The sequence below is a fragment of the Halichondria panicea genome, chromosome 6 (assembly GCF_963675165.1).
Source record: "Halichondria panicea chromosome 6, odHalPani1.1, whole genome shotgun sequence".
Lineage (NCBI taxonomy): Eukaryota > Metazoa > Porifera > Demospongiae > Suberitida > Halichondriidae > Halichondria > Halichondria panicea.
Genome location: NC_087382.1, coordinates 1466859 through 1480921, shown reverse-complemented (window position 1 = coordinate 1480921; position 14063 = coordinate 1466859). Strand labels below are relative to the sequence as shown.

Below are 14063 nucleotides of genomic sequence, written 5' to 3'. Positions count from 1 at the left end.
AATACAAGTGATATTGTTTGGTTGTATGACAGCAAATGAATGTGCAACAGTGTTCTGAAGCAGCTGCTCTCTCATATAACTATTTGCCCCTTAGTAAGAGCCTGTATATGCATGTATATAGATCTATACGTGTCCCCAAATAAATCAATTTCTCAAAACATGTAAATCGTGTTATTGTGTCAGAAGGTGAGAGTACACTGTGTGTGTGACAATTGTGAGGGTACTTATTTTTTGCCAATACACTAGCTAAATTAAGTGTTTTATCTATCTCTGCATGTGCGTGCAATGTTAGTCAATGATTAGTTATCCTCTAGTAGCAGTTCCCTCAAATCAACCTCTGTGACTGTGGGGGGTGTGCTATGTGGGGGGACACATATGATGTCATCGTTAGTTAGTGCTCGATTCCGAGGCCCTTTTAGAGAGGAAACAACTCTTGATGTTAGCCGCTTGATGGCTTCTATTCTCTGACACATAACGTAGCAGTGATAGGCTAAGATGAGGCCACACATAACGAATGCACTACCCACCATACAACAGATTGTTATACTTTGTCCGCTGATTTTATCAGTCTGGTTTGACTGCAGAAACAGTGATGTGGCAGTTAGTAGCAGAAGATTTGCCAGAAAAAATAGCTCCAGGAAGTTTGATAGTTTGCTTGTATAGAGCTTAATTGTTATTCCGAATGCCATCAATATTATCCTTAAAATAGACAATACTATGATTATCACTAGCAAATTGATGGCTTGTTTTCCAGACACATTTAAAGACACAGCTGTTAGTATAACGAGCCTACCTAGCAGCAGTAGTCCAGTCCAATAGCGAGACTTGACTCCGTAAGGACCTTGATAAGCATCCAGTAGAGGCTTTAACTTGTTTACCCATCGTAATAACTTGTAGTGTGTGTATCGCTGCAGAATCGGGGCCATTAATAACAGGATAGTGAATGGCAGTATGTGTGCTAATAATATGAACAGGCCAGCTGCAAAGAGCAAGCTGTGCGGCCACTCGAGGAATGTGTAGCGGCCATCGAGCAGCCAGAGGGTGATGGGCGTACCGTTGACATTGATGAGAGTGGTCGATGAAAAGGTATCGAAAGTAGTCCTCAATAGTTTAGCGTACGATAGTAGGAAGAGTGTAGCTAGAACTGATACTGTGTTTGAGCCCGTCCATTTAGAGACTTTGATAGAGTAGCGGCTGATTAAGATTAGCAGGCCTACTATTGTCCAAATGTACAGAGGAAAGATAAATTGTAGCCATGTACGATAGTATGTGTTGAGTCCATTCACAAAACATGTTTCTATGCCCAGGTCAAGGTTCAACCAGGCAATAAAGACAGAGATAATGCTGACAAATTTGTTATCAGTGTTGGACGGAAAGAAAGCAGTTTGTGTGGATCGTACGATGTTGGCGTAAAAGATGAGACCATTGATAGTTCCCGTGGAAACAGTGAGGTTACATTTGAGTAAAAGGACAACCAAGACGACTCCTGCCAGTGCAAATAGTATCAATAAGAGAAGGTTGATATTAGAGCACTCTTTACACTGCGATGTACCCAGGGCTAGACTGAGCCCAGGTCGACAAGCTCCACACAGTACACCACTGCGATTAAAGTCACACTGTTCTTGCTGGTTGAAGGGATCGACTTTAGTGAAGTTGCTCTTACAGTAATCAAATGGACAGACTTGATGCACAACAACGCCCTCTGAATAGGTGCCAACCCACATGGAGGACGTCTTGTGCAGTCGCTCATCGTCAATGTTGCATGTGATTCCATTAGACGCTAGATATTCTGTACAGATGCATTTTTTGGCATTGAAGTTTGTTATAAAACCAGGTGGACATGCTTTAATTCTAATCTCAATATTTAGAAAGATCCATTCGTAATAAGACTGTACTTCCTGGCCGACTATTGTTAGATACAGTGTTTCAGTATAGTTTGTTTGTTGAGTTTCTATTGAGTAGTACAGTTGCTTGCATTCTTTGGCGATGTTTTGAAGGATTGTTTCTTCAGCAATGTTTGCGAAACTTGTCATCTGTAAATGTGCTTGTACTTTGCAAGGGGAGGAATAGTTGTACTGCCCAACACACACTAGTGGAATATGGAACCTCTGTCCTGGATAAATGTCTAGTTGCATGAAGTGTGAACAAGTGTGTTTCTGTGGGAAGTCGTCAGAGCAAATACACACTTCGTTGGGAGGAGAGGAAACAGCTGATGATGTATTTCTCTCCATGATATCAACAATGTCCCACAATTTACAGTCTTCTAGTTGGCCTCCATAAATTGCATCACCTCCCTGCGTCGCTGTGTTGTGTTTCATACTAATTGTTATTTTATCTGTTGGTTGGCTAAAAATACATTCATTAATAACATCCTCACAATTACGAATTGCAATACCACCACCATAACCAGCTGCTGTGTTGTTGATTATCCTGAGGCTAGTGAGTGACAGTATATCAATTCCTACCAGTATATTACTATCCGTTGAACATTCAAACAGGATAGCCCCGCCATCTGACTGGTGAGCATGGTTACCGTTAATTACGCTTGTTCCAGACAGTACTAGGTCCGTGTCATAAACGTAAATACCTCTACAATCATTGCCTATAATTTCAACATCTTTTATGAACAGATAATCATCACGTATTATGACATGAATTGTACCAGTTTCCTTTGTCTCTTCATTTGTATTTATCTTGCATGTGTTGTGTATGAATGTGCAATTACTGATTTGTTGATGGTACTGGCTCAAGTCGATATCATAATACTCGTCTGAATAGACAGCTGCTCCAAGTCTAGCTTCATTGCCTATGAAAGTACAATTGTCAAAAGACTGTGTAAATGAAGTGTATGCTGCACCACCAAATTCAGCCGAGTTATAACTGAACACTGTTTCCGATATATTCACATGTAACATTATATTATTGTGATACAGAAAATCATCACTCTCTATTGCAAGCCCACCACCATTTCTAACAGCTGTATTCCTTGAAAATATTGACTTGGTGATATGAATGTGATTCGAACTATGAATACCTTCGTCTATGAACAATCCGATACCACCGCCACTATAAGCTTTATTGCCTATAAATTTGCACCTGTTTATCAATACACTTACATTATGTAAGTTTACCATAGAAATTGTTAGTCCACCGGAAGAGCAATTTGCAAATTTTGAGCACCTACCAATTCCATTTGAAAATATAGAATTTTTTATTGAGAAAATCGTGGGTTTCTTAAGTGTATTATTTTCAGACGCACTGAACATTACGTGCAAGTTGCCTACAAACTTATTTCCAGTATGATTTCTACCGTGTATGACAATTTCATTTAGCATTAAACGGTTAATGTTGACATTTTTGTCGAATTTCTTCAGAATAATGACCATGCCAGCTCCTCTGCTGTTAGTGATATTGATGTTAGCAATTACCAGCTCGGGTACGTCCATGGCTACTACTGATGATGTGGTTTCATCCAGAATAGTTGAGTTACCCCTCGTATTAAAGTGTAGTTTAAAACCACAATTTTGTAGCTCGACGTTTTTCAAAGTTAAAGATAGAAGTTGAAGAAACACGAAGCTAATTGGGTGACCTGACTCACAATCAATTATAACATTTTGTTGGTTTTGTCCATCTGAAATTGCTGCAACAGTTGCTGATACTTCCTGATCTAAATAAGGATTTCCGACAACAATCCAACCATTCGTTTTTGGAACATGAGTCCCAGCTATGAAGAATACATTGATACTCATACCATCATTGATGCTTGTGTCTGTGGAGTTAGTCACCAGATCTGTTATAGTGACACACTGGTGTGGTGGTATGGAGTGGGGGCACTCTGACATTGTGTCTGGTCTCACCCAATACTCGACTGTCGTCCCATTGGTCCAGCAGTTAGCGGGGGAGGTCAGAGTCAGAGAGAGTAGAAGAATGAGCGAAGAAAACTGTGCCACAGTAGTCATGATGATCATTATTACGTTTCGTACGTCTGACCTTGCTGGTCTATAATTATAGTTTTTATAGGTTTTGATTTTATGGTACACTGTAGATTTTTTTACGTATAAAAGTACCTTTTCATGGTTAATCAGAGTATATAGCAAGAAATTGTCAATTCCCGAAATCAAAATATTATTGATTGCATGGTTACATCTTGTTTGTCTGATTTCAACCAATACTTGACCATATTGTACGTCCCATTGGTCCAGTTAGCATGGGGAGCCAGAGAAATGTGTGCTCTAGTACCATAATTTCGTATACGTTGGACCTTGTTATTAGCTGTAATCTATTATGTAATTACTCATGTTGATAATGGTACAGTATATTGACGTGTGTGTATATACACATACACCTTTTCACAGTTAATCACAGTATATATAGAGTTAAATTGTCAATTCATTTCCTTCCCAAATCTAAATATTGATTGATTATATATTGAACATACATTTTGTATACATGCATAATTATGGTATAGGGTATAATTATCTACAGGGATTTGCAGGGTCAGAGTTCTTGCAACTGCAATGTCAATGCGGAAGTACCTATCACGTGAACCGTTATGTAAGAAGATTGACATCACAGCATAATAATGTATTATTTGTCTCTCAAAAAATGCTCATTCTAACCAATTTTCTCCAAACTGGGAAAAATTGACCTATATATGCCTATAAGGTGACATATTTTCACTTGTTTGCGATTTCACTGTTTTAGATTATTTTGCTGGTATTAAATTCTACTCAAGTTGTAAAATTAACTATAATTTTTGCAAGTAGTATTCACTGCCAATTACCTGCGACTACACAGAATTGAAATAGCGGAAATTAATACCCGCGAAAACATGTCACCTTATAAGGAGGAGGTTTGAGGCTAGGACGGGCCACGCCCAACTAATTTAAGAAGGCAGTGCTCTATAAATGTCAGCGGAGGTCCGACACGAGTACCTCAATTAGGCTAAAATTGCAACCACAACTTTAATTTTAATTACTGTTATTTTGCACGTGACCAAGCCTAATCCCTAATCGAGGTACTCGTGTGTTGACCTCCTCTGGCTCTATGTTTATTATAGTTCTAACATGGGAGGTAGTCTCGTAGAAGCCATGCAGACCAATAGCTACATGTACTGTTATACTTTCATATGTAAAGTGATGAGAGTGCATGTGCTCCAAAAGAGGTACGTGTCGATCAGTATCCACTCTCTATAATTATATTCATTATACAAGCCATAACATGTCTGTTCCCAAGTCCATTAACGCTCTCTCTTTGATCACACAAGACAGTTGTCTTGTACTTGTGTGATCGAAATAATTATGAGAAAAAGATAATTAATTGTGTTCCACTTTCTAATACCTATATAGAGCATGCACTTAATTCAAACTAGATCAGCATAATTATTACAGTAAATTGAAGAGGTATAAGAGCAGTATAGAGGTACACGACCCTAGGCCGTATTATCAGGGAAGTATACTGATATATAATACGGCTAGTACATGCCTATATAATTATATATAGTCTTGCAAGCCAGGCGTTTTGATTACACAGCTGCATAATTATTACACTTTGCTCTATAAAAGTATACATACCACACAGTGGCGGATCCAGGAAATTTGAGAGGGAGGTAATTCCAAAACAATTAATTTACTTGTATAGCAATAACGTAGCAATAGTTTATAAGTGTGGTCAATGGAATTTCTCGCTTGTTGGGTATAAGTGTCTAATTATTTGCTTTGCCATTCAGTTTTACATTTAATCCTCTCCCTCCGTAGCTTTGATTGTGGCAGTGGCGGATCCAGACAGGTTCCATGGGTTCCCTGAAACCCCCCTTTCACACAAGAACACACTGTAGTCAACGTACTAGCTATAGCAACTAGCTAACTCAGCTTGAATGATCATGATCTGTACATAGTTACTAGGCTGATGTCTTGCAATTGATATGTCCACAGGCTCTCTAATGCTCATTGTTTTGGAAAAGTGATGACCCTTTTTTTTAGTTTTGGAACCTCCCTCTCAAAATTCCTGGATCTGCCACTATGTGTGTTAAAGTAATAGACACATGCACACTATATAAGTTACTTTACCCCATAGGCGTATACGCCCTTAATAGCAGTCATTGATTTTTGATAATAATTAACAGTTGTTATTGCATCAAAATAAATGATGACATAATTATTGCATGTACATACAAAGCATGCATGCATGAGGAGTGATTATTGTTCAGTGTCACTATCAGAGAACTTAATGTGGACGCGTTTGCTTTTCACAGGAGGCACATGTTCACTGGATTTGACACCTGACTTGTCACATGACTTATCAACTGACCTATCAGTGTATCTCATTTCCTTATAACCACGACCTCTCCTCAGCGCCTTATTGATCACCTGTCAGTGTGTATGTACATGGAATAAATCATAAAAAGACTCGTAAAACTAAAATTATATGTACACATCATAATTAGAATTATTATTGGGCATGTACATTCTAAGGTGCTAAATCAAATCCTGAGATAAGGATACGTCAATATTCACAGTACACTATATGTCCCATGCAATAGTAAGAGGTTCCACCACACACACCTTATCTTGTCCCCTCTCAGGTAGGTTAAGGCATAATTATTAAGATCAGTGCCATAAATAGTATAATTAATGAAGTGCCTTGTCATTGTGAAATGGCATCATCAATGCATGTTTTTGCTCTTGAATTATATCTTATACGTAGAAAGGATCAGTATGATAACATCGTTGCCATGGTTACTGACATGTTGTGTGCGTTACCTGTGACCATTTATTTTAAACAACTCTTTTCAGAATGCAGCCTCCAATACACAATTTCATGACCCCATCTTAGTATCAAAAGAAAGCTCTTACTATTGTACAGTAGGAACTATGCAAGTATTTAGGGCTGCTTTCATGTATTTTGTACAGTATGCATATGAATGATTAATTTTCTCCATTTTTCAGCATTTTTATCAATTAAGTTACTGTGATCTGAGTTAGAATGACCTCATACCAAATACTCACCTTTTTTCTATTAGATATCACCAATAGCTTTCTTTTGGTAGTAATATTGCTTTGTATAAAGTAGTATTGGAGGCTGCATTTCTAAAATGTTATTTAAGGTCAGTCATTTTTGGTCACAGCTAACGCACACAACAAGATAGTAACCATGGTAATAGTGTTATCAAATTAATGGTATTTATGTCCACAATACATTTTGGGGGAAAAAGGTACTATTGTCAAGATATTATACAATAAATCTGAGTTGTATACAGTACACTTCATCTTCAATTTAATGCTGTTTTGCTAAAAAGCTGCCTTAACCTACCTGAGCTCATCTGGTTGTGCTTTTTCCCCTTCAAGTGTCTCTGTCTCCGCTCAGCCTGAGTCTTGAGGAAGTACGCCCTCTCCTCAGCATCTGCATGGGGTAGTTTGAATTTCTTGGTGGAGTAGTTCATCCATATTATATGCATTTGCATAAAATCTTCAATGGACACCTGAAAAACTACATATGCTGGAGCATATTAATTAGGCAACTTAATAATAACATTGTTCGTACATTATAGAGAACAATGTTTAATAATGAAAGCACCGCGGGTGCTGATCGATACCTCGGTAGAAGTGTCAAAGCTATACATAACATAAAGCTATAATTTATTAGCAAGAGCCTTTTTTATACACATAAAAAAGTCATTATAATCATGCATGATGAACATTTTGCTTTTTTTTGCTGCATGTTAAAATCCAGAAACTCAAAGAGTGGGTAATGATCAACCATGATTGTTGTTAAAAGGGATCGATGGCAAAAGCCAAAGTCTAAAATTAATGCTGGCATCAGCAGAGCCTAATGCAGCTCTCTTCACTCTTGCAGCTACGAATACCTAGTGCAGAGCTAACTAGCTACTAAGTTTTAACACCAAATTTATCGTGGTCTACCCACATTGAGAACATCTCCAAGTCTTCCAAACAACTGCTAGGTAGAATACATAGGAACTTTCGTGACGCCCCAAAACACCTTCGCCACAAGATATATCAAACTACTGTACTCCCGAAGCTAGACTACTGCGGGGCAATTTGGGACCCCCACCAACTAAAATCCACAAAATTACTGGAAAACGTTCAGAATTTGCGGGAAGAGTTATAACTCAAGACTGGTCATCAAGCTACCCGTTTCTGTGCTCCTCCCTGGACCTAAAGCCACTGTCTATCCGAAGACGCATGCAAAAGTTGAAGCTTTGCTTTAAAATCCTAAGAAAAGAATCATGCATCCCTCCAACAGCCTTCACTCCCCATGGAAATCATAGAGGTCCTGTTGGCAAACGATCTTGACTATATCCGTCGTACGTACCGCGTACGCATGATAATGAGCCAAATAATGCTCTGTCACCAGTTGTTCACAAACAAAGGCCACTTGTCTAGTTGGGGGAGGAGTGATGATAAATGCAGATATCCTATAGAATTCAGGAGAATCCTGATCATCCACAGAGGCAACAACACAAGCATTTTTGCAGTAGTATGTACCTTCAACGGTTACTGCATTAACCCTGTAAAATAAATTAATTACACTTGAATTAATTAATTACATTTGAACAGGTGCCATCAGATCTAAAAGTGGATCGAACTCTCGGAGGGCATTCAGGTAGGGGAGGGAAACAGGGTACACAGATTTGCCTGTGTGTAAGTAAGGATATAGATCGATATACATAATTATATACAGCTAGCCATTGCTAATTCACAAACCTTTACTGTACATAGGCGGTGATCGTAGATATCCTTTGCGGTCAGAGTGCTGATAGCACATGAAAGCTTGATGACGCTCACTGAGGGTTTTTGGTAAATTCTTTAAATTTCCGAGTATGATAGCAAGAAGCTGTGCTTTGCTTCAAACCTCATGCACCAAACCCTGTACAGTGGTCCACACCTACATTTGCGTTAGCAGTACATACAGTATAATACATAAAGTATGGGGTGATACGTAATACTTACAGCTTCATCCAAGACGGTATGTGAACAGTATAGTGCATCTTGGGTGTCAAGTTTCTTGATGGATAAAGCTTCCTGAATTCAAAAAGAAAATCTTCAACAAGAACAGCAACAAGGTCAGCCTTGTCAGGAGTGATGGATGGAGCAAACACAAAATCAATGATAGTGAGGAGATTGAGAAATTTGTCCCAATTCTCATCATCTTCTTCAACAAGGTCCCCAATCAAAAGCGGAAGAATCCGTCCCAAGCACCACATCTGAGATGCTGCATGAATGATGTAAAATGCTATAAGACTCCACTCAAATAACAATTGCCGAGCGCTAAGGTAACTATACTGCATATCGTATCTCAGAAAACCTTTGTATGTATGTACATGTACGTATGTATGTATTACCTGACTGCTTCAGTGCGACATCAGGGTGGATTGTAGATAGCTCACTGGGTTTGCTTTTGAGGTCAACACCATACGTGAACGTTTTGATACGCTCATTGAGAGTACTGAGAGAGAAAGCTTTCCGTTGCCGAATATACTCAACTAGGAGATGCCGAATACAAAGCTCCAACGAACCCTCCAAAATATCGTGCATAATATCTGATACCATTCCAGTGGTGACATGGAAGTATTTTAACCTGTTAAGCTCAGAATTTCTCCACATTCCGTATGTTGTCGCCATATGCTCGTGAAGAGGGCCTCCTAATGATTCACAATGATGATGATAGATCTCTTTACTTCGAACGGTAAACACACTCTCAATAAACTGTAAGAAGTCGTTCGAGGGAATATTATTACGTTAGGTTCACATAACATACCATAGATAATACTATGCAAATGACAATAAATATTGGCTACATAAATACACAGCTCGTTCACAAAAGGGTATAATACACTCCATCCACCATGCTATTAATAATAAAGGAAGGTCAAAACTGTGACATACCTTGGTCTGCATGTCTTCATTAACAGCTAGACAAAACTGGCACCTCCGAAATGCCCTACCGAGATCCTTGAAGCCTGCAATGCTCCATGCTGCCTTGTTGTCAGCTGAGAATGTTGTGATAGTGCCTCGAAGCGCCATCTCAGTACCGTCGTCACGTTCAAATACGACACCATCATCCTAATGTTTATAAAAAATTATCATAAAAGATTGCATGTATACACTACGTACCTTTTCTAAATCAAGCACAGCATCCACGATAGGTTTAAAGAGGAGGTTGTAGCCGTGTTTCTCAATGCTGGTGTACTTTGTGACAAACAGCAGCTGAATACAGCTCAGAGAGGAGCGATACTTGGGATGTAGATTTCCCAGACAATAGTAGGCCAGACCTAATTGTAACGTACGCACATGCATGTATAGATGTGTACATATATATAAATTAAGACTGGCTTACCTAGCTTGTGTTTCTTAGCTTTGCTCCCATGCGGATTGCACACCTCAAGCTCATCATAATACAGCTGTATTTGCAAAGCACAGGGATCTTTGAAAAAAAGAGAGTTTGGTGAGCTGAATTTCTGTCCGTCACAGAAGTCACTGATCACTTCACCAGGGGCAAAATGTGAATTCAACACCTGCAATATTAAAACGTATGTTACGCACAAGTCACGTAAGACTGAGCAATAACATCACCTGTTCACAAACTGCGTCAGTTCTTAGCATGGCAAGAAACAATGTAATTTAAGTGGCCTATAATCGAGGACAGAAGAATAACCTCCAATTATATGCGACCCTCTAAATATGCGACACCAGAACTTCAACATAATTTTTCAACCTCCAAAGGAAACGACCTCTGGCTTCATAATTATTTTTAGTGTCGCTTTAAATCAAATAAGTACGGTATGCAGTTGTGACATATAGCCATACTTTACATTGTAGAATTATTATTACATATAATAATTATTATAGAGCAAGAAATTGATGGTGAGGTGTTCTTGGAGCTGCCTGACGACCAAATTAGAATGCTGGTACCGAAGGTTGGACCACATACAAAACTGTTACGATTATTCTCCGGAATAATACTAACATGGTAAGAAAACATTGGCTTAATTATCATAACTATAGGCACTTGTATACTCACACCATCAGTATCAGGCATGGGGGACTCTTTCCTGAATCAGGTAATAACATGTAGTATATATCAAATGAATGTCACGTTCTAAATTATTAATTTTTACAGACTCTGTACGAGGGGGACGCTAGTACTAGCTATAGTACTAGCGAGAGAATCGAGGTAATCATCTCACAAAATTGATTTACGAAGTCAAATTTACTTAATTATGCATTTGGCAGTTGTCTGATGATGAAATTCAACATGACAGCACGTACAGCAGCGGGTTGACCTCACAACAGGTAAAACTAATAATGTATTAATTACTAGATGTATATACTGTAGAGCTAAACATTTCTATGGCCCAAAAATTCGAATGAATGAGTAAACGCAGAAATATTATCCGCAAATTAAAGGTCTTTTTACAGCTATTCACAGAACTTTTGGGCCGCAAACATTTCTAGCTATATACAGTATACATTACTTAATTACAGCTGGACACAACATCTATGCTGGACACAACACCTATTGAGGCGTCAACTCCACTAGATCAGGTACAGTGTTTGTATACAATGCATTTTTATTATTATTATATGCACTAGGAAACACCAAAAAAAAAAAATAGAAACAAGAATCAGCTCAAAGAGACCTCAGGAAAAGCCACTCCCATGCACGGCCGCTTCCTTTGCCTGAAAATTTTCAGGCAACCATCATGGAAAGCATCAAAAAGGGCGTATTGATTGGAAGAAACAGAACAAAATACGATTGCAGAAGCTATTTTTCAACATAAATCCCGGCCACTGTCTGACGAATATCAGGAGGTTGCACTCCAAGCAGTGAAAAAATGGCCATTTCTGGGAAGACACGTACGTATATGCCACTAAAATATCCCAATCATACTATTATACAATCCTAAGCTATAATTATCACACTCATTGGTTTAGCTACATAGCAACAGTAACATAAAATATTTATTTCGTTGTACATGTATATAGGCATATTTTCTGAGATGGCCTTATTGGTTTATCTAATTATGTAGAAAGTTCTTGCACAAGACATATAACTCCGTATGAACTATGTCCGGAAACCAGACAGGGAAAAGAGGGGGAACGGGAAAACGAGAGCAGGAGTAGGGACAAAAATCGTTTTTCCTAGTGCTCCTTCAATGACACCACACCTCTCAGAGGATAGGCCTGCTTTTGAACGGCACATAAAGCGACTAACACTCGAGTGCAACAAAAGACACAACTCCAATCAGGAGGTGATTGCAATTTATATTATAATTGTCATGATTACTATTTTATCTGACCAGATCACAAAAAGTCTCATGTTAAAGACATTCGGCTTTCGCCGAACTGACATATTGGAGAGCATAACCCCTATACTGGACATTGTGGCCAAATATCCACCACTGGCAGAGCCAACTGAGGTACATGTACTATTTCAGCACAATAACTACATACATGTATAATTATACATTATTAGTTAGTCAGGGAATTTAGCCGCATCCAGGGAAAAGAAATCACCATCAGGGCATGGGAGGTTTTGTGCCCCAAAGTGATACGCTTAGCCGCTAACATGCAAGAATGTACGGCAATTCAAGATGCTCTAGCAAAGTTGACGTGCGTGCACCATTGAGTTTGTAACAGGTACAATGCACTGGGAAAATTATTCGCTATTATAGGATATGTACTGTATAGCTAGACGAAATACCTTTGTATAACTGCACGTAACACTGTAACTGTACGTATTGCTTTACTGCTGCATGCACATTACATCGTATACAGCCGAGTCTCACAGTATGTTGAGTTTATTCTGCCTCTACTACATGCTAACTGACACCCGATTTAAGGCAGACCACAAGAGAATTATTCTGACAGAGGTAAAGGCAACCCTTACAATACAATAATTATGCCTTCACTCCCTGTAAAATACATGTACGCCGCATTAAGATATACCGTATTACTAGAATGTTTTGCGAGTATCAAACTTTGCAATGGTTGATCAATATGCAACAATAAAATCCACACAGACGCAATAGTTAGATCGCAAAGGGTCAAATTTTCTGCTGATTTGGCTCATTCGCAAAGGTTTTTACCAGCAAAATATTCTAGTAATACGCTAAACGGGCGTACGTAGCTAAACAAACATTAACAACTTATCTTTTTGCTTTAGGATGACTCAACAGAGCGGAGTGAATTAACTGCCCAGCCTCTTCTGTGGATAAATGGGCATTCCTCCAGCGAGGTTCAAGTGACGAAGCTCTTTGTCGAGAGGGATCTACTGGCAACATTTCCACCAAAGATGGCACCTCTTGTGCTCCTGAGTATACATTTTATGTATTTAATCTGTCTTTCACAGAAGGCTGTGTCAACTTCTATACAGCTTTGGAGGTATTCTTTCTTGACAGAAAGGTGGACTCCAAGAGAACAAAACTGAACAGGCTTTGTGCTGAGTTAAACATTTAGCTATAGCTAGCTCTGCATCACCATGTGCCTTTAACTCTGACTTTTAAACTATAACTTTTAAAGTAGACTATAATTATGTTCTCCTAATAATAATTATATATAATTATCATGATGCAGTGTACCAGTCTGTGTTTGTTGTTATAGTGTATTATTTCTATTGCCTGTTGTTGGCCTATTAAATTGTTCTTGTGTGAATCCATGTTGTATTGATTCTGATTTGAAAAGTGTCTAATTTTATGTGCATGCATGCATGCATGTCAGAATTTGCATGTCAGAAGTTGAGAACACATGCAGTAGTAAGGCTCACCACCAACAGAGCTTCACCAATCAATAATTCACCATAAAGTACTGGTGAAGTTAATTCACTATACCAATTGTTGGTGAAAACTAAATTGGTGACGATCACCATGCATATTTTGGTGAGATATGGGACAACATCTCACCACCATTTTTTGGTGAAGCTCACCAGAATTTTTTTAACAGTGTGCATGCAGGAATGACCGGGGGGGGGTCACTCCCACCGGGGAGTCATTCATTCCTCTGATACCGGTCCATGGGGGTTGGTAGATTATCTAGCATCATTTT

General features: G+C 38.7%; 1 protein-coding gene and 1 long non-coding RNA gene across 3 annotated transcripts; one reads left to right on the top strand and one right to left on the bottom strand.

The window, feature by feature from the left end:
* Positions 1-64: 64 nt before the first annotated feature.
* Positions 65-12843, bottom strand: LOC135336855 (uncharacterized). 2 transcript variants are annotated; one of them, XM_064532728.1, is made up of 8 exons: positions 10134-12843; positions 9906-10082; positions 9362-9725; positions 8970-9231; positions 8724-8904; positions 8567-8654; positions 7312-7401; positions 6101-6368 (listed from the first exon to the last, which is right to left on the bottom strand). In XM_064532728.1, the coding sequence occupies exons 1-5, from the start codon at positions 10314-10316 to the stop codon at positions 8826-8828; spliced, it is 1065 nt and encodes a 354-aa protein (XP_064388798.1). In that variant the 5' UTR covers positions 10317-12843; the 3' UTR covers positions 6101-6368; positions 7312-7401; positions 8567-8654; positions 8724-8825. The 2 variants fall into 2 exon arrangements, with proteins under 2 accessions (XP_064388797.1, XP_064388798.1); XM_064532727.1 differs by lacking the exons at positions 6101-6368; positions 8970-9231; positions 9362-9725; positions 9906-10082; positions 10134-12843 and adding an exon at positions 65-2806 and having other exon boundaries at positions 8724-8775.
* Positions 12536-13369, top strand: LOC135336856 (uncharacterized). Its single transcript, XR_010394960.1, has 3 exons — positions 12536-12659; positions 12798-12892; positions 13186-13369. It is a non-coding gene; the product is annotated as an uncharacterized LOC135336856 (long non-coding RNA).
* The last annotated feature ends 694 nt before the right edge of the window (positions 13370-14063 follow it).